Consider the following 25,557-nt stretch of genomic DNA (forward strand, 5'->3'; position numbering starts at 1 on the left):
GCATCGGCTTCAGTTTATAGTTATCAAGAGGCATTTAATGTCGACGGTTGAAATAGTTGCACTTGCAGGTGTCTCTTTTGCCATGTAGCTAAATAAAGCTAGAAACATGGTAGTGTCAATCACAATTTGAATAAAAACATTTTAAAAATAAAAACATAACTTCTGCGGGCAGAATTTTGATCAAGCATGGTTACTAGCATCAAACGAAGAAAAACAGGCGTTTAATACATTTGTAGAAATTTATTTGAGATGTATAAATATAAAACGTATCCTCACTTCTGTACAATAAATCTACCACTGATTGTTATACATCACTTTAGAACTGTGCAAAATTGAACATTCTGTGACGAATGCCCAGATGAAGGACAACTTAATTGCCATTGTGAAAAAACGACTGCAGGATTCCGTTCCTGCCAGGGATATCCGGTAACACTCTTTCACTCCAGCCTTCAAAACCTCAACGTCTATCCATCACAAAGTCATATCACATCTTAGGTCAGCGGTTTTCAATTCTGGTCCTCAGGAGCCGGTGTCCTGGAGGTTTCGAATTAGGCATCTTGCAGCAGGGAGACAGAAAACATGCAGACCGGGACTGAAAGCCAAAGCTTTAAGTGAAGGCCCGCATTACTGCCATAGAAAATAAGAATTTTATGGTGTCAACAGAAACCGAAGTGCTCAGCTGAAATATGGTGGCACCATTACTTGGAAAAAATGTTATCCACCTGTGTCACCTGACGAAACATACTTAAAAAAAAAAAAGTCTAAGAACAAAACGATGCCATCTTGTGGCCTTTTGGTGAATAACACTTGGGTCTGACACTGAAAGCTCAGAAAAGCACCCAAAGACGCACTCCTCACCTTGGAGAAAAGATTATATGATACGTTTGTAGCTGCTTACATCATCACTCTTGATCTCCTTAGGACCACTTGTGATGAATACACACAAATACACACATTGGATGAAACTACTGTGAACAACTATAATTATGAGCTTCTGAATGCCAGAAGACAACATGATACAAGTGAACAAACACTGCAGTCAGTCAGCCAGTCAGTCAGACCACAACAAAGAAGACGCAGTGGACACAATCACTGCACAGCTATACACTAATACAGTGTCCTGGTAATGGATGTAAGAGAGGCGCTGTTGAGGGAAGGTGTAAGGCACGGGTGCGGTGCAAGGCCTCAGCTAAGACCAGCGGGAAGTCACTGGTGGTGATGCGTGCGGTCGTCGGGTCGTTTGATGTGGATCCGACGAACTCTGTCGATTCGTTCTCGCTCGTCATCTTCGTCCAGATGGTGGGATCGTCCGGCAGCGCCACCTGTAGCCTCCAAGAGAGCATTGTCTGGCCCCCTCCCGTCGTGGGATTCGTATAGGAGGATATTGAGGGTCTCCTCGTAGATGCGAGCTTCAGGGAACTCCACCTAGTTCACACATGCAAAGGCACTTAGAAGATTGGAGAGAACCATTCTACTGATGTTTGAATTGATTGTAGACAATAATCATGTTAACTATGGGTAAACTTGCACATCTATTTTCAAATTAGCTTATCTCTCTGAAGTGTATTTTGTTCCCTTGAAAGCACATTATGTCTTCTATTTTGTTGACTCTTCACACAGTCAAACTACAATAGCAGCAAATAAGGCTAAATGCTTCTTCAATCAAGCCATAAAAAACAGATTTTTGAATTGATCTGCTTTGGTCAAGTACATGTGACATCATGGTGAAAAAAATGCCGCTAAAAACACACAATCGATCAACTCACTTTCGTCTGCTTCTTTTCGGTGGCATAAACGATGGATGTGCAGCATACTTCAGCTATCTTCCGGCCCTGCCCGTAAAAGGACCAGCAGCAGATCTCATCGCCGATCACGTCTTTGATGAAGAGTACGCGGCCGTTGAACCGCAATGACAGCTTGTCAAACAGCTCAATATTTTTCAGCATGTTGTCATCCGAATTGCTGAGGGATAAAATATACAAGTCAGTCTCCATCATGAACAACGCTGCAGGGGAAGTGCCAAAAGTTTCATTTTGGAGAAGGACTCACCTGGTGTAGGAGTATTTGTTATTGCTTCTGTTATACAGCAGTTTGACTGTGGGCTGGGAAGTCAATCATATTTTTTTTTTTTTAGCAATTGGCAAAGTGATCTTGATTTGGAACACTATTATGCTGCACACCTTATTTGAAGTTGCGATAAGCTTCTGCTCCTCCTTGGATGATGTCATCAGAGGCACTTTACATAGAGGCTCATACGTTTCTTTGTTCTGCAGGACAGGGGATTTTTAGAATTCAACAATTTTGGCAAAATACACAAGATGCGCAGTTAAATAGGAATGAGAATATAAGCGAACCAGAAGCACAAGATGTCAGAGACGCTATAAAATGCTCGACCCCCCGCCCCCCCAAAAAATAGAAAAAACAACAACAAACAAACAAAAACAAAACCCAAACTCGGGCGTATGCACATGTCAAATGTAGACTTGTTCATTACAGGGTGTACCTGCAGGGCAGCTGTGCATTCATCGGCAAGGCCTTGGACAAGATAATACTTGGCTTCTGCAAGCAGCTCCTCTGTTTCCCGCCGGCTGTCTGGCAACGGCACTGCTCCATCCCTCAGGTAGTTCAGGATTGTTCCGAAATGTTTGCCGCAGCGATCGATCAGAATCCATCCTTTGTGAGAAATGAAACGCTGTGTTACAATCAATGTCAGATTTGATTGCATGGAAGCCCTTCACAGGGCAAGCCCTTCATTTGGCAAATGTTGTCCTTCAATGAACAGTTCATGTGCTTACTGACTTTGTCTACCATCAGCCCCCCAGAACAGATTTTATCCAACTTTGGGGATTCCACTGAATTTAGGTAGGCTCTTAGGTTATGAGCTCATACTCTACATCCTATTCAAAATGCACATGTGTTTTTGTTCATATTTGATGGGTGAAGCAAGCTCTGTGGCGTATACTTTGCTACGTGCAACATTACCTCATTTCTTGCCCTGCATTTGACTTATTTGGAGCGCTGTCCTCCTATGGCACTGCTGAAGACGTCTCACTATATACAAACGTGATAGGCCCAGTGCCTGAAATTGACTGACTTTTTGTATGACCTACTGAGGCAAATGACCTCATCTACATCGAATAGGTGACATTGCCATTTACTGAGATGCACTTGAAAGTATGCGCTTCCCACGGAGCTCACCTTCACTGTCAGTGAGGACCTCCATCCTGCCACTGAACATGGCTTTAAGCATTGTGTCTTGCTTGGTCAGAGTCTGCATTGTTGTGTAGTAGAGGGCCCCGCCCACATTTAACTTGACATACTTAGAGCTGGGGCTGGAACCTTTAAAGGATGTGGTCCGGGTGGTAGCTGCTGGCACTGCCGAGCTCACGGCACTCTCTCCTGACATCTCTTCCTGGAACACAACCACACAGAACAATTGTGGTTGTACTGCCCTCTCAACGTGTTGTGCTTCCGAGTGTTAACAAATGATGAGACAGTCAGCCAAACTCCTTTTCATGAGTCAGGAAAGATGAGCGTCCTCGCTCCTTTTTTAACTTCCACACGTTGGCAACAATGAATTGGAGTGAAACTATAAAAGAAAAGTGGATAAAAGAAAGAAGCCATTATGATACAACACACGTGATTACTATCTAAACTCTGCATAAACGTATTTCCCCTGCAAACACTGCCAAATGCAATTGAATGTTATGCGTATAGCACGCCGACATAAAAAGGCCATGCAATACTCACAGTGATTGTGTTCTGAAGGGAGCACAGCCCAAGTAAGTAGTGACCGTGCAGTCACCGCTTACATTCCACAGGATACTTCCTGTTTCTGCTGTGCCTCAGCTTTATACAGTGGGAGGAAAAGCATGTAAACCCTTCAGAATTATACAAATTGACTGTTTCTTCCAAATAATTCAACTTTGATTTCATATGTCCACAGAACAGTTTACCAGTAGTGAAACATCCGAGCACAGTTTAGCAGACTTCAAACAATGTAACGGGACGATGATCAGATCGTATTTTATGACCAACCTAAAAATCCAAAGGGTTCATACATACTTTTTCCTTCCACTGTATGTTTCTTACTTCGTTTGCTCACAGGTGACAGACTAAACAGCCTAACTATTGAAAAATCAGCCAATTCAACAGTATGAAGAAGCCTGGAGAGATCAAGTGGTGCATCAGCTTTTGTGGGACAAAACACAGCAATAACATCTAATGTGATGAAGCTCAGAAATTAAGCGCAGTCACCAACCCCCATTTCAGGAGGATTTCAAAAGATATGACAGTTGTATGCAAAATTGGTATTTCACTTATCAAAGACGTGTCAGAATGGGCAAGTGTTTGATTGTTCCTTTTCATATTTTCAATACAACGCACAATGTTACATTTAAATTTTAATTTTGGTTTCAATTTCTTTGTGGAGAGTAAAGTGCTAATTACTTCAAGGTTAGTCAATTCTAAACGTTTTCGACAGAAAAGCAATCAAAACAAAACACGCCAGCAAAGGCATTTACCTCTCACCGAACTCTTTGTTAACTGTGTATGAGTGGTTAAAATTTAAACAAGACTTGGCCATTTTTTAGACTCCGTGACTACCGTCGTCTACCCACTTCGTTTCCCCTTTCCTCATTCCATTCATGTTCATCTTAGATTCGATTAGAAAGAGAGAAGCAACAAATAGGTAATATATAACTTGATGACCAAGTTACAAATAAAATGTCGAATGGTTTTAGTGAACGGAATAAACGCTTTGGGTTGGTCGTTCCTACACAACAACTGAATAATGAAGTAATTAGATTACATAGGGCAAGGCTAACGAGCTAGCTCGCGGCTATTCAAATGACAATTATCCACTCAAAAAAGCGGGGGAATTCATAGTGACAGTCGGAACTGATGCATCGTTTTCTACATAAACCTAGTGGTGGCGACGAGGGAAGATTTAAAATGAAAAATGTCATATATTTACCATAGAAGCCACGGCAGACTTGGAAAACGTATCTTGCTAACCTACGTCAGCGTCACCCACTTCCTTCCGGTCCATAGCTACGCAGTTGAAAATGACGTCAACGTTCTGTTTTACTTCTTAAAGGTACAGATTTGTTTTGGATCACACTGTCGTAAACCATTGAAGTTTGTAGTGAAGACAATTGTGTTATTTGTTACGTGACAGATCCCCATTACAAACAAACACTCGGTTTCGTCATTTCAACCCCGTAATATTTAAATACAGTTGTGTTATCTGCCCAGGTACCTTTCAGCAATGAAGGAGTAACAGTATTAATATCCCACGCTAATCACACCATAACACGCGAATCTAAAAGCTTCATCCACCGCCTATACATTGCGTTTGATTTTTCAATAGTTGCACATCACGTTGTTCAGGTAGATAATTGTTACATCTTAATTATTGATAATGTGAAAGGGATGCTACCCGGAAACATTTCAATGCGACACCGTGGATTAATGGTCTCAGGTCGTGTTCAGCTCTCCTCTCATTGTTTACATCTTAAAATAATATGTAGCTCCTGTTTATGCGACTGTCATCGGCAGAAGATTGACCTTCATGTTAAAATTATGCTAATTACCAACAAAACAACGTGGGCAGCTCATCTGTGAGGCGACATTCATGTACATTCGACACGAATTAGCCGTAGAAGCTAATTTTAGCTCCGCTATCAATGTGTCACACCTCTAGTTAGAGATGGCGAGTTAGTCCACATTGATTGTTTATCGGCTTTTGCTGCTGATCGGACCCCGAAGGCAATAACATCACTATGGATGTATAGCACTTGGGAAGCCCTCTGGCACATAGAAGATTTTACCACGAGAACTTCTGCAGTGCAGGTAAGTGTTGTGAAAAGATAACAGCATCTCTTCTTCCCGTGTGCTATATGGTATCAAATATAAATGTTCTCTTCTTAAGGCTGCACAATGTTTAGTGCACCTCAAAGCTCGAAATCTGAATTCCTGGATAAAGCCAGGCAGGCCAGAGAGGAAAGGAAAGGGCAGAAGGAGAAGGAGAGAGCAGCAATCCTCATCCAAGCACTCGTCAGACGATTTCTGTGTCGCTGCAGACTCCAGAAACAAATAAGGTTCTCTTTGCTCAATCGTCCATTTGCAAAACTAACTGCTTTTCCACATCATCTCTCGCATTGAGTTAATAGTTGTATTTTTTGTGTTTCACCAGGAAAGATGTTGATGATTATTTTGAGTCTTCTGCTGCAGCATCAAAAAGAAATGCACTATCTATTTTTAAAATTGCCCGTAAATTACTCTTCATTTTCCAATTGGAGGATAAAATGGTGAGTACGTCTAAGAACAACATTTCTTTTTTAAGTTTTAGACTGATGTCCTTGTGTCATCATACTGAAGACAATTAGACATATAGTGACCAGCCACAAAATTAGGTACTCTTAACGTATATTTAGAGTCATACAAAGATGAATTGAAAACACCTTTTCGATTACTGGCAGGTGTCTTTATGGGATTTATTAATTTACTGTTACAAAGGTGTAGAACTGAAATGCATCATATTGAATGTGGTTACTACCATTTTAATTACCTTGTTTTATCAAATTTAAGAAACACCTTTGTTGGATGTTGTGCAAGTCTGCACAATCAAAAATATGCACGATTCCATTGTTCATATCGTATCCCACTTTTAATCTGTAATTTTGCTATTTGGACAGAGGTTTGAAAAGCTCAGTAGGGCTATTCTTGCCAGCATGGAAGTTGAAAACGAGCCAAAAGTAAGTGTTTTAGATTGGTTCCTTTGCCAAACTACTAGACATGAATTTGTCATATTGATTAATTTTTCTTTTTTCACTTTTGGCTCTCAGGTTTGGTATGTGTCTCTGGCACTCTCCAAAGATCTCACAATCCCTTGGTTGAAACAGATTAAAGATGTGCTGTGGACCTGCTGTCAACTACTGAAAAACTTAAAGGTTGTTCAGGACTTGAAGATCAATAAGGACAGTATTGAAGGTATTAGGTGCATGATGTTTTTCTTTTCTGATTCCCAGCCTGATATACTGCAGGACAACAAATTGGTAACGCTGTACCTCACCATGCTGGTCACATTCACCGACACATCAACTTGGCGAATTGTGAGAGGGAAAGGTAGGCCAGCAACCACGTGAGCAGTATTTATTTATTATTTAATATGATATTTTCAGGCAGAGCATTTTTTTCCCCCATCTTTGTTTCAGGAGAAGCTCTCCGACCTGCTTTGACGAGAATCTGTGAGAATATCATGGGTTATCTCAATCAAAAGGGATTCTATTCAACACTACAGGTTCCGTTTTACATGCAGAATTCACTCCCTAGCAACAACATCTGGTACATTTGTACAAAGAAATGAAATCCACGTTTTTTATAAAGTGTAGACATTTTAAACATTGGCTCGCTATTTGGGCTGTTGTCATTATATAAACACCCAACATAATTCCTTGAGGCCATGGATGTCAAACATATGGCCTTTCAAGTTTAATCTGGCCTCCAAGAGGATTTGGTGGAGTATTAAAGAAAAATAAGACTGACCACAGTCACTATTAAAAAATTCTTAATTTTACAAGTAATGCCCAGATGAGCACTGCATCCGAGAAGCGCAATTGAGATGGCTGCCACTATTTTACACATATCCTGAAGTCATGGTTTGTCTAAAAAATAAAACAGCAACCCCCCCCCCAAAAAAAAACAAAAAACAAACAAACAAACAAAAAACAGTGCCACATATAACAAAACATAAATGCGTTAAAAAAGGCAAACATTAAACTACTAGTAACACAAATATTTGCCACGTATTAACGGCTTTATAACTTAAAGAATGAACCACTAAATCACACAATTAAGTGCACTGTGCAACACATTTTAGGAACCAAAGGTATGCAAATTAGGTAGATATGATTCACCAGACACCTGGACAAAGGTCATTCCGTTTTTGGATTATTAATTTTAAAGGCGGTGTGCAAAATGTTTTATTCAGGTTATATAGTAGATCTCATTATCTTGTGCAAGTATACCACTTCTTGTATTTTTCTTAGTTCTGCTCATGACTAAACTGCGACATAATTCTTGCAGATCCAGACAATACTGCTAGCTTCCATAAAGGACAATTTTCTCTCTTTTTTTTTTTTAGATTTTGCTGACCAATGGCTTGGCTCGTTCAAAACCAGCTCTCTCAAAAGGCACTTTAACAGCTATCTTTACTCTGTCACTAAGGTGAGTGAGGATAAATGGAAAACAAAAGGACAGGTGGATTGTACGATTATGGCAAAACGATCATCGTGATTATTTTGACCAGTGTTGCAATCATGATTATTATATATGAGTAATTACCACGTTAGGTAAAACTTCAGTATTTTCATCAGGCTACTTTTCAACAAACATGTAAACAGTTTTCAGGGCAAAATAAAATATTATAAATGAATGGAATTTGCAATAAATATTCCGTTATATAGGAAAAGGTTAAAATAGAAAAATGAAAAAACAATATATAAAAAAAAAAGTTGAAATTGACTGAGTAAACATGCTTTCATCTTCTGTTCCATCACTTGCCCTAAATCTGAAACAAGTCAGAGACCAAGTTGTTGATCACTAATTCTTTCCATGCATCTTCCAGCCGGTGATTAGCTGAGTGCTCGTTGAGATAGTGCTTGATTAGATATGCAACAGAGACCGCATTTGAGATGCAAATATTGCAGGTGGCAAAATTGTGATCACATTTATATTTGCGGTTGTGTTGATATCAGTTTCTTTCTGCTCTTTTTCTGTTTTCTTTTCTAACATCAGACCAGTCATCGCTGCTCATTTCTCAGACAACTTGCTCAGATCATTCCTCATTCACATCATGTCAGTTCCGGCTGTGACTTTGCACCTGTGTATGCTCGCTCCAGAGGTATGAAGCCACCTATGAAAAACATAAAATAACATACTTGTTAATACGATTACATACTTGAAAATACAGGTTTTGATTGTGCTTCTCTCGCAACAGTGTATCACTTTGATCCAGACTCATGGGCTTTTAAAGAAGTTTATCCTGTTTCTCAGTCGTGAGGAGCAGTGTTCTGATATCTGTGTGTGTCTTGAGGGAAGCCACACACTCTGCTTACTTGGTACAGTATTTGAGGTATTGTGCTTATTCGGATGAAACTTCAGAGGCGAGAGAATAATTCCCTTCTTTTCCCCCTGGGTTAATTTAGGTAACCTGATTCACTTGGGTTTCCTTAACGAGCGAATCATAGAGACGGAGACCAACTGCTTTGTGAAGGACCTGACTGAGATGCTGTCCTACTGCCAGAGATACGTGTCCCAGAAAAAGTCTAACCTCACCCACTGGCACCCGGTCCTGGGCTGGTTCTCGCAAACTGTAGATTATGGGTGAGGAATAGAGACCTTTCATTCTTGTTTAGTTTTACCTTGAAATGAAGTGAATGTTGTGAAAAAGGTCTTCTACGCTGTTCATAAGCCTTTTACTAGTTGATTTAATGCTTTGAAAGTTAGGTAGCTTAATTGAAGACAGCCAATATAGAAAATGAACAGATGGGTATTATGATTAATTGCAAAATGGTAATACTCTGGAACCTAGACTCGTTATTACAGGAAACCTTTTGAACTAGGAATTGATTGAACTAATGGAAATGCAATTAATCATTCCAGCAGTTAAAATATTCCATCAAATAACTTTTAAATAGTGTACAAGAAGTATTTTAACAAAGTTAATATTAGATATATTTTTGTCTTACCCATTTTATTAAAGATACTTTTTACATGTTTTTATTTGAAGAAAATAAAACACGATCAGTTTTCCTCATATACCAGACTACACAGTATTTTGCATGAAATCACATTTAGATTTATGTATTATAACTTAGATGTCGCGAGGAGCAGCTACAATGATCATTTTGAGCCCAATGTGTGAGGTTGCTCAAGTACACAATGACTAAAATTTATGAATTTTAAAGATTAATTATGTTGTTGTTGTAATTTGTAGTTGATTAGAATTGTCTTGCATCATACGTAGAGGTGTGGCTAGTATTAATGTACCCATTATCATGTAGCTGAATAAAAAAGGAAATCACTCTTAGTATGTCACAATACAGTTTTATCCAACAAAAATATTAACTGATTGTTTTAATAAAGGGGCGGGTCAGTGGATAGGTAGATAGGACATTCGCCTCACCGTGTGCCCTGCAATTGGCTGGCAACTTGTTCAGGGTTTCCCCCAACTACTTCCCTAAGCCTGCGACCCTTGTGAGAATAAGCGGTTCTAGAAAATGGATGGATGGATGAATGTTTGAATAAAGGTGGGGGTGGCAACCCAAAATGTTGAAAGCCAGATTGAACCAAAAACAAACGAAAAACAGATCTCTCTGGAGCTGCAAAAAATATTAAAGCTTCCTATAAGCCGTATAATGGAGGCAATACATGCTGTAAGTGTTTATAATAGCTACTGTATATTGGAATCAGATTTTTGAAAAAACAACAACAAAACAGAACGCCATCCTCAAACCTGAACAACAGAACACAAAATCATCCCCATGACAAAACAGCCCATTCGTTACTAAATATGTGCCTGTCAAACACCCGTCTTTTCACAGCCACCTACCTGGTACCATGCTGGGGTGAAACAAACGTTCGCCGCAGGCTATGATGCAAATCATTGGCAGATCCGTTGACAGAAATATTGAAATGTAATATTCTACACATTTTGACAGCATTAGAAAACGTGAATGTTTTTGTCATCTTTGTAAACATATTAAAACATATGCGCCCCATCTTTTTCCGTTTTCTTATGATTTTGAAAAGCTCCAGTGAGCCACTAAGATAGCACTTGAGAATCGTGGGGTGCACACCCTTGATCAAATTATGCCGGTGTACCTAATGTGTGACCACTGAATGTATACTGTATGCTGACTGTCTATAAAGATTCTGAATTTCCCATTTGCTCCCCTTTTTCTTGTAGTCTTAATGAATCAATGCCACTGGTCACCAAGCAGCTGCAATATCTGTGGGGCGTGCCCGTCATTCGAACCCTTTTCAGTGACGTCCTATCTAAGAAGCTAGAGAGTCAGGACCCCACTCCATCAACCGCACAACCAAGCACATCGCAAAATAACATGCCGGTTAAAAGTGAGTTATGAATCCACATTTGTTTAAACGAATGGCCATTTGTGGTGGTAAAGGGAATGGACGGAGGAACGACTGAACCGGCTGCCCCTCTATTCACAGGCCTCTTTAAGCGAGCTTTTCAGAAGTCCGCTTCTGTCCGAAACATCTTGAAGCCGGTCGGGGGAAAGCGTGTGGACTCGGCTGAAGTTCAGAAGGTGTGCAGTATTTGTGTGCTCTACCAGAGTGCTCTGTCCACACTCACGCAAATCAGGCTCCAGATTCTCACTGGTGAGTGCATTGACCCCTAAATAATTTGTTTAAATATTTGGGGACGTATATACATGAAGGGTTACCATGCTGCGTTTCCTATTTGTAGGTCTGACACACCTTGATGACCTCCTGCCCAAGTTGTGGGCTTTTATCTGTGAACTTGGCCCACAGGGAGGTCTCAAACTTTTTATGGAGTGTCTCAACAATGACACCGAAGAGTCCAAGCAGCTCCTGTCTATGCTCATGCTCTTCTGTGACTGTTCACGGCACCTCATCACGTAATTATTTGTGATTTGTTTTGCTGCACTGTTTTGAATCCATTAGTTATTGTCAATATGTTTCAGAATCCTGGATGACATCGAAGTCTATGAAGAACAAACCTCCTTCAAAATAGAGGAGCTCATCACTATTTCCTCGTTTCTTAACACATTTGTGTACAAGATGATATGGGATGGCATCCTAGGTGAGGGATCTAGTTTGCTGTCAGTACTGTACATTTGCATGGGTATGAGAAAGTTTTTGTTTGGAATTATTCAGTATTATGAAAAATCAACAAGCAATTATGAAGCAGTATTATTAACAAAGAAGTTTTCTAAAATGTAGTGCATACAGACAGACTGTTTAATTAGGTAATGTATTAAGTTGCTGTTACAAAAGTTCCTGAGTAAAATCAAATCCCTCCCCCTGTGAGAGATTCAGTCTATAATTTAATTTATTAAATCGAGCATTTGCTGCATGAAGCAAAATGAGAAATAAAAAAGCATATTCTATTTTGTAATCCTACCTAATGTTCTAACAGACATTCCTTGTTGTAAAACTTACTCGTGTGTGTCTAACAGAGAACGCAAAGGGGGAGAAACTGGAATTATTCCACAGTGTTCACGGATGGCTGATGGTGCTTTACGAACGTGACTGTAGACGAAAATTTACTCTTGATGACCACTGGTTACGAAAGTAAATACAACCTGGGCTTGTGTCTCCCTGTTTGAAACGGATTATTTTGAAAAGCTCATCTTTTTTATCTTCCATCTGTTGCATTCAGGGACTTAAAGCCCAGCTTATTGTTCCAAGAGCTTGAGAAAGGCAAGAAAAGAGCCCAGCTGATACTGCAATATATCCCACATGTTATTCCACATAAAAATGTGAGTTCTAATACTGTATTATTTTATAGCAGTGGTCCCCAACCCCAGGTCCGCGGATCATCTGGTACCCGCCCGTGTGGGCTGCACCCGCAATAATGTTTTAGAGATGATTTAGTTTAATTCCAGTTCATACCATTGTGCTTGATCTTTGTTTTTTTGGCGCCGCCTCTGGCCGCTGTTGATATTACATACATAGTGAGAAGGATGATGTGGTTTTTAGAGCAGCCAGAACCCCAACAAAAGGTTGGGGACCACTGTTTTATAGTATCTACGGACACGTTGAGCTTGATGATACATTACCTCCATTCTATTTGCAAATACGAATTTTAATCAATTTATTTGACATAATAGACCTAACAAAACCAAAAAATTCCCCCAAATCCCAAAGGCATATTTTCCCCTTTTTTCTCAGATATCCAATCCCAATGACATTGTCATAATTTTTAGATAAAATATTACCTTTTTACTGCTCAAAATGACTACTCACATAAAACATCACTTTAATGAGTTATCACTTTTTATTATAACTTATCAACTCGACTATTTGTGCAAAAGTTCAATTTCACGATTTAGCTAATTTTCCAAACTTTTGGCCTATGCTGTATTAATTGCTGCTCTAATTTCTAAAGGTAAATCTTGAAAGTGATCTGGGGTGCCCATATTTTCTTATATCACCGTAACATACACATGGTTAAAAAAAAAATGAGACAGAGGAGAAAGTAATGCATCATTCTTGACATGACAAAGGTCAGACATATACAGAAAGTTTGTACCTACGTAGGTCATGAATGTGTCGCTTTCTCGTCGTTTCAGAGGGTGCTGCTGTTTAGGAACATTGTCACGAAGGAAAAAGAGAATCTTGGGCTGATAGAAACCAGCTCTGCCTCGCCACATGTCACCCATATTACCATCCGCCGCTCACGCATGTTAGAGGTATGGACATAAATCGGACGAATGACGGACACATTTTCTGCTGCTTCCATTAATTTAGTCTCCCCCATGTTAGGATGGCTACGATCAACTCCGTCGTTTACCTGTGAATTCCATAAAAGGCGTCATTCGTGTGAAGTTTGTGAATGACCTGGGAGTAGATGAAGCGGGCATCGATCAAGATGGCGTGTTTAAGGAGTTTCTGGAAGAAATCATCAAGAAAGTGTTCAACCCTGCTCTCAACCTATTTAAGGTAACCGATTCATTTCAAAAACATTCGAATCCTCGTTTCAAACAGATTGCGCTTTTTTTCATGTTCTTCTCAGACCACGAGTGGAAATGAGAGGCTGTATCCTTCACCGACTTCCTACATCCATGAGAACCACCTGCAGCTCTTTGAGTTTGTGGGGAAGATGTTAGGGAAAGCCATATATGAGGTATTTATGGCACATGCAGAAATGCTTTCATATTTATGCCCATTCCGGAACATTGCGTAACATTGGGCTCTTTTTTTATGTGTATAGGGCATTGTGGTGGATGTCCCTTTTGCTTCCTTCTTCCTCAGTCAAGTGTTGGGTCATCACCACAGCACTTTCTACAGCTCTATTGATGAGTTACCGTCATTGGACTCTGAATTTTACAAGAATCTCACCTCCATTAAGGTTTGCCTTTTTTTTTTTTAATTCTCCCACATGTTATAGATGAGTCTATATCAGGTGTGTCAAACATACGCCCCGCGGGCCGGATCCGGCCTGCGAAATGATTCTGTGAAGTACTGAAAAAAAATGAATAAGACTGCAATACTACTATAATACTGTAATGCCCTTGCATGTGTATAAGGATTCACGCAGATATGGTTCTGTCTGATCACTTCTTTAATTGAAAGAAAAAAGAAACCTTTACAAGTACATTGTTGTCAGCCGCAACTCACCTTGTTCCTAAAAACTGACTCAGTCCTCATCCACAGGTTTCTTTGTGCATTGCAACAAACATTACGAGATGCAAAAATCTTAATTTTGCAAGCAACTTAAAGACCAGCACTGCTACTTAAAATAGAAAAAATGGTTAACAAGCGCGTCGTCCTAAGATGCTGTCCGCAGCAACTTAGGCTAGTGCTTGATAACGACTAAATCAGTCCTCCATCGCAGGCTTGCTCATGCTTAACAGTGAACGTAACAATACGCAAAAATTCTTATTTTTCCGAGCAATGCGAAGATGCGCACTGCGACTTACAAGCTGAAGTGACCAATGTCCGTGCTTGCGCCAAATGGCTTGCTCATTGCTTCTCTGACATAAAGAGGAACACTTGCGTTAGCGTTAGCTTTGTTGTGCCTACTGCTCAGTGCAGGGAAGATTTGCCCTGAGGAGATTCCTAATGGACAGGGGTCGCCATCTGGGCCACATTCATTCTTGGTCCCTGTTGTATCATAAACAGTCAGTCTTAAATTTCTTTTTAAATTTACATCATTAACAGCTTAGCACATAGCTCCAATGTATTTGACATGATGTCATGAGTTCTTTTTCATAAGTATTTTTTTTTAAATGTATATCATTAAGTGAGTGACACCCAGTGTCCAGAATGAGACACTACACCACCTTTTTATTCTGTTCCAAGTATTTGCAGTTTACAAAGTTGGACAACCACAGATTTTGATTGGGGCATTTTTCTTCCTCTGGATGTTTGTTTTCCATTGTATTTCATGTACGAAGTATGTATTTTTGGAACAAATGTAACGATCCAAAAGGAAGTTAATGGTAGTTAAATTATTTTTTTTATTTCAGCAGTATATTTACAGTGTACCCCTGCTATTTGGGGTGTATTTGGATCCAGGCTAATCTTCAGAGCAAAAATCTACATAGAGTTAACTCTAATTGTTTTTTAGGTATACAGTATAGCATGATTTTACCTGTTCGGCCCGCTCTAGGGTAGATTTTCCTCCGTGCGACCCCTGAGCCAAAATGAGTTAGACCCCGCTGGTCTATATAATTTGTATGTATGTTTTACAGCGCTATGATGGTGATGTGGGCGATCTGGGACTCTCTTTATCATATGATGAAGATGTTATGGGGCAGGTAAGGACTGAAACCAATCAATAGCGGTACTGAGTATGTTTTGGACACCGGTAGACAACTTCATTTAAACAACAATAACAACAATATCTCATTTGGAAAAATTAAACTATTCCAAAGTCTAACTGCCTTCATAATATTGTGGAAAATTGATAACCAGCGAAATATTGATTTTAAATAATGAAATTCACTTATCTGTCTTAACAGCCATCTATTAAAAATGTACATAAAGCAGATTTTTTTTTTGAAGAATTTTGGTTTATACTTAGTTTGCATGACCTGCGGGCAACTACTGCACAGCCACAATAAATTGCTGTCTTTTTTCCATACAGCTCGTTTGTCATGAGTTGATACCTGGAGGCAAGACCATACCTGTCACCAATGAGAACAAGTATGTTAGTCATCAACAAGGCTTGAAAATGTCACCCCATATTGATACTGTGACTAGTTTGGCCCATTTGCTCTGCAGGTTCAGCTACATCCACCTCATGGCTCACTTTCGGATGCACACTCAGATTAAGGAGCAAACGGCAGCTTTCATCCGAGGCTTTCGCAGCATCATCAACCCGGAATGGTTGCACATGTTTTCGACACCCGAGGTTCAGCGTCTAGTCTCAGGAGACAATGCTGAAATTGACTTGGATGACCTCAAGTACGTACTTCATCTTCACCCTCCTCCATCTTTGCACGGTTTAGGGTTTTCCAAAGTGTTCTGCTGTCGATGTAAAAAAGTCTTGAGGTTTGGTTTTAAAGTGACTGTTACACAATCTGTTTTGGTTTCTTCCAGTCTAAATGGTTTCTGTGTTGTCATGATCTAGGAAGCACACAGTCTACTATGGAGGTTTTCACAGCAGCCATCGTGTCATCATCTGGCTGTGGGATATCTTGTCCAGTGACTTCACAGCAGAGGAGAGGGCGATGTTCCTCAAAGTGAGCTCATTTTTCGGCTTTTTGATTTGTATCCTAATTTGTCGCCTTGAACTCATTTTACTCTTGCGTAGTTTGTCACCAGCTGCTCAAGACCTCCTCTCCTAGGTTTTGCCTACCTCAAGCCACCTTTTTCAATCCGTTGCGTGGAAGTGTCAGACGATCAGGTGAGATTGTTGCTCAGTATTTATCTACAGAAGAAAAAAAAAGTGGTTGAGCGCATGATGGCACTAAATCAGGTTTCATCAAAGAAAAACTACACTAGCTTTTCTTTTGAGTTTTCTTTTTCAACTGTACACACTAGTTTAACTATTTAGCACATGATAATAATCAAGCAAAATAAGCAGATTTGTTTTTTTCGGTCATGTCACTCATGTTCTGGGTAAGAAGCTTATACACATTAATTTTACAATAGAATTGAATGTTGCTCTCCTCTGAGTGCCTACTAAAAACAGAGTGAAACGGGCATTTCTTCAAGTTGATTAGCAACTATTCAATCCTTAGTATAACTTTTTTTTAAATCGTTAACAATGATTTTCCCAAATTTTGAAACACACATTCCGAATGTGGATCAGAGTAGGGTGTGTATACCGTAATCACCATCCTTTTTATCTTCAGTCTGTCTTTGTAGCGTGAAACTTGAATGTTCATTTCGTGTGTTTAGGACACAGGGGACACCCTTGGCAGCGTCCTCAGAGGCTTTTTCACGATCCGTAAAAAGGAGCCCGGTGGTAGACTGCCAACTTCATCCACATGCTTCAACCTACTCAAGCTGCCCAACTACAGCAAGAAGAGCATCTTGCGTGACAAGCTACGTTACGCCATCAGTATGAACACCGGCTTTGAGCTTTCGTAATGCACGTTATTCAAAAGGACAGTTCTGCGCAAGATGAAGCCGCCTGGCCCAAGCAATAGGGTGTAGATACATTGGAACCTATCTTGGTCTGAGGAAATTTCGACAGTGGAGCCATCAAGAAAGACAGCAAACTTTGCTTTTGTCTTTTTTTTTTAACGCCACAGAACATATTTAACTCCCTTTCAGCAACAGGGGGGTGCTGTTTGTGCAGCACAATCTAGTTTGGCCTCTCCCCTTGCCACACATGAAATTCAAGGCCTTGTATAGTGTTTAACTACATCAAATCCATATTTAGAGTTACTAGATCTCTGTTTCTCAGGCTTAACATCATATTTCTTAGATCGAACTCTCCTACCATATGAGAACTGGAAAGCAATACAGATGCAATGCAAGCCATTAGATGCATAAAAACAAAGAGATGCAGTGGTAATGCACTTAAAATTTTGAACTTTGCTATCCAAGCATCTTTGAGAAGGTATCATATGAGTCCTAATGGGTTTTGCGATGCATAAATGGAATTTGTCAAAGTAGAAGCCAAATCACTGTCTCGAGAATGGAAAACTCCCCCGTCCTCCCTCTTAAAGACAAGGACTGTTTATGATTATTGATTATGATTATTTATGATCGTGTGAATTTGCTTCATTCGTGGTGGAGCACAAGAATTTCTGGACCTGAAAACCCATCTGTAGTTTTTCCCTCCCAAATACCGAAGCGATGTCTACTTTTGCATCTTTTTTTCAAATGCCTGGAAATGACTTGTCACATCTCCCTTGACGGAGATTTTGTACTTCATCCCAGAAAACCCGAACTTTATTCACCCCACCGTGTAAATAATGCCGAGTGCCTCGTGTATCGCCATCTTCCCATTGCTATCACCTTGACCTATTCACCTATTCCAAGTGAAACCAATAATGTTACAAATTGGAAACAAGCCATAGGAGCAGGGGCTGGTCTTATTCTCTGAAAGCCAACCACTGTAATACCACTACAACTAGAACACAAGAAGTCGTGAGGCTATGACTGCATCCTCTATGGACTTTCCAAGCCATGTTGTGAAGAATTATCACTTCTAACAAGCCTCTCAACATGATGTCATGGACTGGATCACCAGCCTAATTGGACTACTTGCTCCATGTTCCTTTGGGTGGTAATGTGCGGTAAAGTGTTTCTGCTGTTGAGTGGCTTTCAGGGCTAAGTGTCTTGGTCTAGGACTTACCAGAAATAGAAACGCAACTTTCAAAGAAGGCTTTTTAAAGCATAAACATCTCAACCAAATTCATCATTATGCAAAAACAAACAAACAAAAACCACCATTGTCATTTCATACCCCCATTACTGTCAACACTACTCTCTTACTAACCAGCAACTTGTGGGAAAACGATGCATTTAGGATTAAAAGGCAACAGTTCTAAATAGAAAAGGAATTTGTTCACAAAATCAACATCAAATTTATCCTAAAAAACAGTGGCTATTGTTGAAATCGCACACCCCCTGTTCAAATGCCAGGTTTTTGTTACATAATAAAGTAAATCAAAAGCTTCTTCCACGCTTGTGCAACCACATGAGTTGTTTATTTTTCATAGACCTCTGAAAAGATGCTTAAAGATTCAGTTAGATTGTACAGGTCGTAGTTCATATTACTAGTAGAAAATGTTTTGAAAAAATTATGATGGTCATTTTTTTTGTATCACATAAACCTGGCATTTGAGCTGTGTGTGTGTACCTAAATGTGCACTACCTAATACTCCAGGTTCCAAAAGGGTAAGTTCTCAAAAATAGAACCTTTGCGATACCTGCCCAGTAACCCAGCAGCATACCCTACAATGATTGCCTTTATTGTGTTAATTTCAAAGACACAATAACGAAATAGTGGCTGTTCTTTGTCACTCTGTTCTACACAATTGAATTTCATGTAAGATGATGTTATAAGAAATGCTTAATTTTTTTTAATCATGTATAATATATATTTTTTATTTACCTAACATTTTATTTAATCTTGTCAATTAATTGAGAGACATCAGATTTTACAGCATACTCGAAAAATAACCAAATGCAGTTGCTCGCCCTAGGGCTAAATTGTGTAGAACTGACTGACATAAAACTGTATTACTGTATATCTTTCCAGTCTAATGAGACCTAAATTACCTGTGAACTTAGCGTGGATACAAAATTCTATACAGAAGCGCTGTTTGTTTTCACGAGAGACAAAAGACAAGTTCGGTCAGTGATTTAATATGACGTCAACAGAAGAGTATACATGTAAGCGACTGTCAGTGAGAGCACACCGCATTGTTCCCTCTTCATGCGAATGAAATCGTCTTAAAGGTGTCCTTCAAGATGAATGCACTATGTAATGTGTATAAAGAGCGATTCTTGTGTAAAATGTGTCCATGTATGTAAGATATGTTTTCTTGTCATGTTAAATCATGCACACTGGTGTTATATAAAGTTTTTGCGCCAAAGTGTTCGCCCCCTTCCTCGTTCCAAGTCAATCATGTCTAATTGCAAGCAGCTGCTGCATGAGAGTGCAACGCCGCACGCCAACACATCTAAACAAAAACTGGACGCTGTTGGATTGAGAAGCACGTCGGGAGCTTTTCCTGAATAATGTGGATTATGCTGTGAACAGTATATCCAAATCCTCCCCAGGTCCCTGCATTGTGACATGTTTCATGAGACCCACAGAGCTCTGAACAGCAATAAAAGCATGAGCAGCCAAGCAAGCCCTTCTCCTGGCAACTGGTTCAAATCTCTACGGTGGTGAGTTTAAGAATAATTTCCTCACTAGTTCATGCGGTGGCCGGGTGAGTAAGTTGCATGTGATGCCGAGTGTGACTGACCTCCCCCTTAATGCAGACCTTTAGTTGTGTGCATCACCTGACTAGCTGAAGGGCTTTATCGGGATTTTCACTATGCCCGCTGCTAGTCGGGCTTTTACTTCACAAGTTTACCGGTTACAATGAGGAAGTCCAGCACTGGAGAGTTTAGTAGAAATGACACGAGTGCAAAGGGAAAGGCTTGCGCTGCATGTCAAAGGAATGGCCGTTTAACGTGCAGGAGGTAGCGTGGGGTCACACTAACCTGAATGTAGCGTTGACTCTGATACGTGATTCTGAGTTAACGAGCGCCTTTTGGATGTTGAAGGACCAGGCTGGGCGAGCCGTGTTTGAAGACGTCCCCGCTGCAGTACGAAGAGCTGCTCAAGAGAGCCCGAGTCTCCTTCCAGGCCAGGCGCAGCATCAAGGAAAACTTCAGGCTGGCCCAACTGGAGGCTTTGGTGAGAATGCTCGAGGAACATGAGTGTGACTTTGTGGATGCTCTCAGAAGGGATCTTCACAAGGTGAGTTGTTGTGATCCCCACCCCAATCAAGAATACAAATCTATTATTTATTATCATCATTGTTAATAATCTCTTGTCTTGAACTAGCCACGATTTGAGACCATTGTGTCAGAGTTGATTCCGGTTAAAAATGAGGCTCTTCATGCTATCTGCAACCTCAGGAAGTGGATGGAGCCACAGAAGTTGGAAAGAAACCTGGTGAGACCGGTTTGTTGTTATGAAAAACATTATTGGGATTACAGATGATTTGCACAGCAACCTTTTGGTGAGGAACATTCCATCGGATTGCTACAAAGAGGTACATTCTTTTGTCAAAGAAGATTAACGTGAAAATTGCCTTGCACACTTGAAGGCTTGAACTGTTTTCTTCCCGGTTCGTCCACAAGTGACCTGATCGCCTCATTGCTTGAAAAGTTAGTTTTAATGACTAACTTTTGAATATGTCTCCATGGCTCAGTCCACTCCTCTGGATGAGTGTCTTGTGATAAACGAACCCTTGGGCGTTGTATTTATCATGGGGACTTGGTGTAGTCCAGTCCAAATGTGCCTGGTGCCACTGGTTGGAGCTATTGCAGCAGGTACAGTCACGCGTGGCATTCCAAGTATCATATTTTAAAAGAACACAGGATTTATTATTTTTACAGGTAACTGTGTCATCATCAGTCCTTCAGTGTGCACGGCTCACACAGCAGGACTTCTCCAGCGTCTCATTCCTACCTACTTGGATAATGTGAGTACTATTACCGCAGGATGGTTTGTTTGCAGCTCTAGAGTGGTTTAGAACATAATTGGCAGACTTTAAAAAAAAATAAAAATACTAGCCCTAATTGCTCTGAGTTCCGCTCTACTCCACTGATGTATGGTGTTCTACAGGGTTCAATTTTGGGCCCTGGATTTGCTATTTGCTGTATTTGCTGCCCCTGGGTTCCATCTTAAAGCATGGGCTGCATATGACACTCAGGATACTTTTTCTTACGGCCGCCTTTGTCCTGTGTAGAATGGAATTCATGGCCTGGGCGGATATCAATGAAAGGAAAACCAATGCTGTATGGTCCCAGTGTAATAGTCACAACACTTAATTGCCTTATGCTATGTTAAATTATTATGTACAGTACAATTTTTCTGCTGCTGTTTTGCTGTTGTCATTTAAGTGTACCTGTCATTGAAATTTTGTTGAGGTAGATTCATGCATACAGCAACAGTTGGCGGCAATTATTAGCTGCAATATCACTATCATAGTTCGACTAGAACACCATTGTTTTTTGGAATGATTTGAAAAGAGATTTGCATATTTTCTATGCATGCTTCTACTTGAGTCTCGACATGACTGAAGACACTGCATGAGATCTAATAGGGTTGTCTATTTGATCTTCTAAGGATAATGATGCTCAGTTTTGAATGCCAATGTCAGGTGTCTCTTTAACTTGTTGATTTAATGCAGATGTGACTTTGCAGTGTTGAACTGTACTACACTATAATGAGGTTTTGTTGACTTTCATACCAATTGAAGACATCGCTTGTCTTAAGAAAATGATTAGTTCTGACCTCTATTCATGATACTTTCTTTTCATTAAATGATTCATCATACATAATTATAATGTAATGATTTACAATTCTTGTTTTCCTCAAGGAATGCTTCCATGTAATTCTTGCAGGCACGAATGACGTGGCTGATATTGTGGAACTTAAATTTGATCATGTCTTCTTTTCTGGTAAGAGTACATACAGTGACGCATTACATCCTATCTTCAATACATTGATGGCATACAATATTAACCCTTTATGTTAATGTTAAAATCTAGGTACCAGAGAGGAAGGAATTCGAATTTCCCAAGCTGCGGCTCAGTACTTGACACCGATCACCCTTGTTCTGGGTGGGAAGAACCCATGTTACGTAGACCAACACTGTGACGTGACAGTCACAGCCCAGCGCATTGCCTGGGCCCGTTTTCATAATTCCGGGCAAAGCTTGGTGGGCCCTGACTACATCCTCTGCCATTCAGATGTTAAAACACGATTAGTCCAGGCACTGAAGTGCTGTCTGATGCGATTCTACGGCTCTGATCCCAAAGAATCCAGCAGCTTCAGCCGCATGGTTAATCTTGACACCTTTAACCGTACACGTGACGTGTTGTGGAGATCTGGCAAGGTGGCCTTAGGTGGACAGGTGAAAGAGGCGGAGAAGTATATTGGTAAAAGCCCACTCAAAATTTAAAACTGGATCGTGTCAATAATGTTTGACTAAACTGTTTGTTTTCTCCAAAGCTCCGACCATTTTGACAGAGGTGGATGAGTCAGACCCCATCATGCAACAAGATCTTTTTGGCCCAGTTCTTCCAGTGCTCTCTGTAAACAATGTCGATGAGACGATAGCCTTCATCAACAAACAAGAGAAAGCCCTCTGTGTCTATGTGTATTCCAACAACAGCAAGGTATGAGGCAGACGTAATGCTCTTGACTCAGTTCAAACTCTTCTGTGTGAATGTTTTGGCGAGGAGGAATGCAGTTGTACTATAAACTAAGTAGCATTCGACTTGAGAGGATCCACCATGGACATTCCTGAGTGGCCATATGGTGGGTTCTCCTTTTCTCACGTGGCAATGTCTGACTAAAAATGCAGGTGATTTCAAGAATCATGAGTGAAACTTCAAGTGGAAGCTTTTGTGCCAACGACAGCACCCTCCAAAGTCTGATGGTGACTCTACCTTTCGGTGGAGTTGGTGAGTTTGCATGCGTTATGAAACAATCTGGCAATGTACCTGTGTCAGATGTGACCAATTTGTTTTGGGGACAGGTGCCAGTGGAAATGGTTCTTACCATGGACGCTACAGCTTTGATACATTCTCTCATAGGAAGTCATGTCTGCTAAGAAGCACACGTTTGGAATGTGTCACCTCCCTGCGCTATCCACCCTATGATGACCGCAATTTGTCCCTCATAACGTGGGGCAGCAGTCTCTCCTGGAAAAGCCAGGGCTGGTGTCAAATCCTGTGACCTGTACATTAAACTGGAATCAAATTTTTCTAGAATTTCAAAGTGTTGTAAAAATAATAATTAAAAAAAAAAACATAAAATCCAGAGGAAAAAGTACATGGAATGAAAAGTTGCCATATCTATCACTAAATGCAACAACTGAAGACTCAGAGGACTCAAAACTTAAATGTGTTGTAAGAATGTAAGTGGATGCCAAATTTAAAGTTTTGTATTCTCACTGAAAGCTTTGTACAAAGATGCAACAACAATAAAATTTTGATCTCATGTATATTTACACAATATCGCCCATATATGCACAGCCAAAATAAGATTGTATTTTATTATCAAGTCTCATTCAGGTCTTCTGTAAATGGTTTCCTTGCTGTTTTCTTTTAAGGCGGCATATCTGGCCACAGTGAAAAGGTAGTCGCTTAGTCTGTAAAAAATGCCGAGACAGTCATATTTAGGTTGAAAAACAAGACCATGATCTTGCAAACGTGTGTGCATTATTTACCTGTTTAAAAACCTGGCAATATCTGGATCAGCCTCACCAGAACGCACGATTGGAGCAACGCTGTAGTAAGAAAAACGTTAAAACACTTGGAATGACAGTAGATGACCCCCGACCCACCAAAAAAAAAAAAAAAAGTGCTTAAACTGACCTGCGCTCGGCTCTGCGACAGACTGTCCGAGCTACATGTAAAGCTGCGCTGCTCTTTCCTCCAGACTGTTAATGTGCACAAGTGTCAAAAACAAAACATGCAGATAGTCGGACAAGAGAAACAGCTGGGCTTACAGGTAAAATAAAGTTTGTTAAAGGTGGGAGTTCTTCTGTGAAAGCATCAATCCAACCCTCCAAATCTGTTATTGGTGTTCCAGGGAATTTTGTCCGAGCTGTCGAACAGAAGATAGATTTAGAACGAATACAATTAAGTAAAGACATAAGCAGCAAATACATGTAGTACTTACTTAGATGGCTTTCTCTTGCTGATGATTGAGGAGTGGCGATATTGGAGCCGACGTCTTGCAAAACACACTGTATCTGATTGGTAACAAAATTTGTTAATTCAGTGAACTAAAGCCTCACTGAAGAAGCAATTAATAAATCTCACCTTATCCAGCTGATACGTGAACGCATGGCCTTTCTCTAGACAAAATTCTCTGGCTAAGCTGCAATGTTTATACAATGTGATCAATATAGTAGACAAATGATCAGTATTGTAGGTGTGCAGTACTGTTGCGTTTTACCCGATTGCTGAAGACAGTTCATCTGTGTTTCCTAAAGCTTCGAAAATGTGATCTTCCTTTGGTCTTCTTTCTCCAGTAAATGTACTTGAAAACCCTGTGAGGCAAAACCAAAACAAGTCAGTATTTACATCATGTGGCGTGCCTATATTTTTTTTCTCAAGTTGCAGTTTCATACAACCTTTGTCCCCTGTTTTTGTATAGATTTTGGGAACTCTGTTGTCTCGATCTGTCGCGTAACTGTGAAAATAAAAGACGAACACAGTGTTAAATGATTGAAGAAAAAACGCAAATTATGGCATTTGGTGCTAAAACCGGCTTCCTGGCAATGCTGTTTTCGATAGCTTTTTCATATACAGTATACCTTCACACCCAATTCATGTCAAAAGCTAACGTTTACGTGACTGGTATTTGAGGGACTAAGACAACATTTCATAACATTTCATAACAGTTCTACAACCTTCTCCAAAGGAAAGATGTTTCCCTTGTCTGTCGCCTACTTATTCGCCTGACAGTATTGAAAAGACAAGACAAGCTCGAAGGTCTGCACACAAATGCAGCCATGTTTATAAATTTGAGTTTTATGTACTCTCTCTCTTTCCGTAGCCCTTCATAGGCGGTCCTTTTTAATCGCACGATTGGATAACTCAGCGGATGATGGTGAAAACCTGGAAGGTGATTGGTTA

The 25,557-nt window shown here is 40.2% G+C and overlaps 4 protein-coding genes and 1 long non-coding RNA gene across 10 annotated transcripts; 2 read left to right on the forward strand and 3 right to left on the reverse strand.

The window, feature by feature from the left end:
• Positions 1–215: 215 nt before the first annotated feature.
• Positions 216–5,077, reverse strand: kctd10 (potassium channel tetramerization domain containing 10). 4 transcript variants are annotated; one of them, XM_088413382.1, is made up of 8 exons: positions 4,976–5,031; positions 3,751–3,849; positions 3,199–3,589; positions 2,504–2,673; positions 2,181–2,267; positions 2,050–2,102; positions 1,767–1,962; positions 216–1,425 (listed from the first exon to the last, which is right to left on the reverse strand). In XM_088413382.1, exons 3-8 carry the CDS (start codon positions 3,404–3,406, stop codon positions 1,207–1,209), a joined length of 933 nt encoding a protein of 310 aa, XP_088269508.1. In that variant the 5' UTR covers positions 3,407–3,589; positions 3,751–3,849; positions 4,976–5,031; the 3' UTR covers positions 216–1,206. The 4 variants fall into 4 exon arrangements, with proteins under 4 accessions (XP_088269508.1, XP_088269483.1, XP_088269502.1 ...); XM_088413357.1 differs by lacking the exon at positions 3,751–3,849 and having other exon boundaries at positions 3,199–3,412; positions 4,976–5,077; XM_088413376.1 differs by lacking the exon at positions 3,751–3,849 and having other exon boundaries at positions 4,976–5,044.
• A 393-nt stretch (positions 5,078–5,470) lies between these two features.
• Positions 5,471–19,778, forward strand: ube3b (ubiquitin protein ligase E3B). 2 transcript variants are annotated; one of them, XM_088418055.1, is made up of 27 exons: positions 5,471–5,853; positions 5,933–6,101; positions 6,197–6,311; positions 6,699–6,758; positions 6,849–6,953; positions 7,032–7,128; positions 7,218–7,303; positions 8,147–8,229; positions 8,800–8,905; positions 9,002–9,122; positions 9,210–9,387; positions 10,973–11,139; positions 11,239–11,406; positions 11,495–11,666; positions 11,733–11,851; positions 12,228–12,342; positions 12,431–12,530; positions 13,344–13,463; positions 13,537–13,713; positions 13,787–13,897; positions 13,985–14,122; positions 15,468–15,533; positions 15,863–15,921; positions 16,000–16,182; positions 16,349–16,460; positions 16,532–16,624; positions 17,122–19,778. In XM_088418055.1, the coding sequence occupies exons 2-27, from the start codon at positions 5,941–5,943 to the stop codon at positions 17,311–17,313; spliced, it is 3,204 nt and encodes a 1,067-aa protein (XP_088274181.1). In that variant the 5' UTR covers positions 5,471–5,853; positions 5,933–5,940; the 3' UTR covers positions 17,314–19,778. The 2 variants fall into 2 exon arrangements, with proteins under 2 accessions (XP_088274181.1, XP_088274189.1); XM_088418063.1 differs by having other exon boundaries at positions 16,543–16,624; positions 17,122–17,326.
• On the reverse strand, positions 14,315–20,858 carry LOC148429830 (uncharacterized). The gene is made up of 2 exons (XR_015865979.1): positions 20,395–20,858; positions 14,315–16,648 (listed from the first exon to the last, which is right to left on the reverse strand). It is a non-coding gene; the product is annotated as an uncharacterized LOC148429830 (long non-coding RNA).
• Positions 19,826–23,915, forward strand: aldh3b4 (aldehyde dehydrogenase 3 family, member B4). Of its 2 annotated transcripts, none has more exons than XM_088418083.1 (10): positions 19,826–20,073; positions 20,458–20,653; positions 20,741–20,851; positions 21,111–21,231; positions 21,298–21,383; positions 22,284–22,365; positions 22,456–22,845; positions 22,919–23,085; positions 23,274–23,373; positions 23,448–23,915. In XM_088418083.1, the coding sequence occupies exons 1-10, from the start codon at positions 19,979–19,981 to the stop codon at positions 23,645–23,647; spliced, it is 1,548 nt and encodes a 515-aa protein (XP_088274209.1). In that variant the 5' UTR covers positions 19,826–19,978; the 3' UTR covers positions 23,648–23,915. The 2 variants fall into 2 exon arrangements, with proteins under 2 accessions (XP_088274209.1, XP_088274201.1); XM_088418075.1 differs by lacking the exon at positions 19,826–20,073 and adding an exon at positions 20,199–20,373.
• On the reverse strand, positions 23,896–25,473 carry mmab (metabolism of cobalamin associated B). Its single transcript, XM_088418092.1, has 9 exons — positions 25,332–25,473; positions 25,053–25,111; positions 24,875–24,968; positions 24,739–24,796; positions 24,596–24,668; positions 24,423–24,520; positions 24,289–24,353; positions 24,141–24,200; positions 23,896–24,062 (listed from the first exon to the last, which is right to left on the reverse strand). Exons 1-9 carry the CDS (start codon positions 25,433–25,435, stop codon positions 23,978–23,980), a joined length of 696 nt encoding a protein of 231 aa, XP_088274218.1. The 5' UTR covers positions 25,436–25,473; the 3' UTR covers positions 23,896–23,977.
• Positions 25,474–25,557: the final 84 nt, after the last annotated feature.

This window comes from Hippichthys cyanospilos, chromosome 1 (genome assembly GCF_059441005.1).
Source record: "Hippichthys cyanospilos isolate Australia breed blue-spotted pipefish chromosome 1, RoL_Hcya_1.0, whole genome shotgun sequence".
Classification (NCBI taxonomy): Eukaryota; Metazoa; Chordata; class Actinopteri; order Syngnathiformes; family Syngnathidae; genus Hippichthys; species Hippichthys cyanospilos.

Excerpts from the sequence above, each read along its gene's own strand:
- ube3b (XM_088418055.1), top strand. The coding sequence starts at position 5,941 with ATGTTTAGTGCACCTCAAAGCTCGAAATCTGAATTCCTGGATAAAGCC. Across the intron at positions 9,123-9,209 it reads CCACACACTCTGCTTACTTG|GTAACCTGATTCACTTGGGT; the intron begins GTACAGTATTTG and ends GGGTTAATTTAG. Across the intron at positions 11,852-12,227 it reads GATATGGGATGGCATCCTAG|AGAACGCAAAGGGGGAGAAA; the intron begins GTGAGGGATCTA and ends TGTGTCTAACAG.
- kctd10 (XM_088413357.1), bottom strand. Across the intron at positions 2,268-2,503 it reads AATGCACAGCTGCCCTGCAG|AACAAAGAAACGTATGAGCC; the intron begins GTACACCCTGTA and ends CCTGTCCTGCAG. Across the intron at positions 2,103-2,180 it reads TTATCGCAACTTCAAATAAG|CCCACAGTCAAACTGCTGTA; the intron begins GTGTGCAGCATA and ends TTGACTTCCCAG.
- aldh3b4 (XM_088418075.1), top strand. The coding sequence starts at position 20,273 with ATGAGGAAGTCCAGCACTGGAGAGTTTAGTAGAAATGACACGAGTGCA. Across the intron at positions 20,374-20,457 it reads GGCCGTTTAACGTGCAGGAG|GACCAGGCTGGGCGAGCCGT; the intron begins GTAGCGTGGGGT and ends TGGATGTTGAAG. Across the intron at positions 23,086-23,273 it reads TGTATTCCAACAACAGCAAG|GTGATTTCAAGAATCATGAG; the intron begins GTATGAGGCAGA and ends CTAAAAATGCAG.
- mmab (XM_088418092.1), bottom strand. The coding sequence starts at position 25,435 with ATGGCTGCATTTGTGTGCAGACCTTCGAGCTTGTCTTGTCTTTTCAAT. Across the intron at positions 24,669-24,738 it reads TCACGTATCAGCTGGATAAG|ATACAGTGTGTTTTGCAAGA; the intron begins GTGAGATTTATT and ends GTTACCAATCAG. Across the intron at positions 24,063-24,140 it reads ATTGCCAGGTTTTTAAACAG|ACTAAGCGACTACCTTTTCA; the intron begins GTAAATAATGCA and ends CATTTTTTACAG.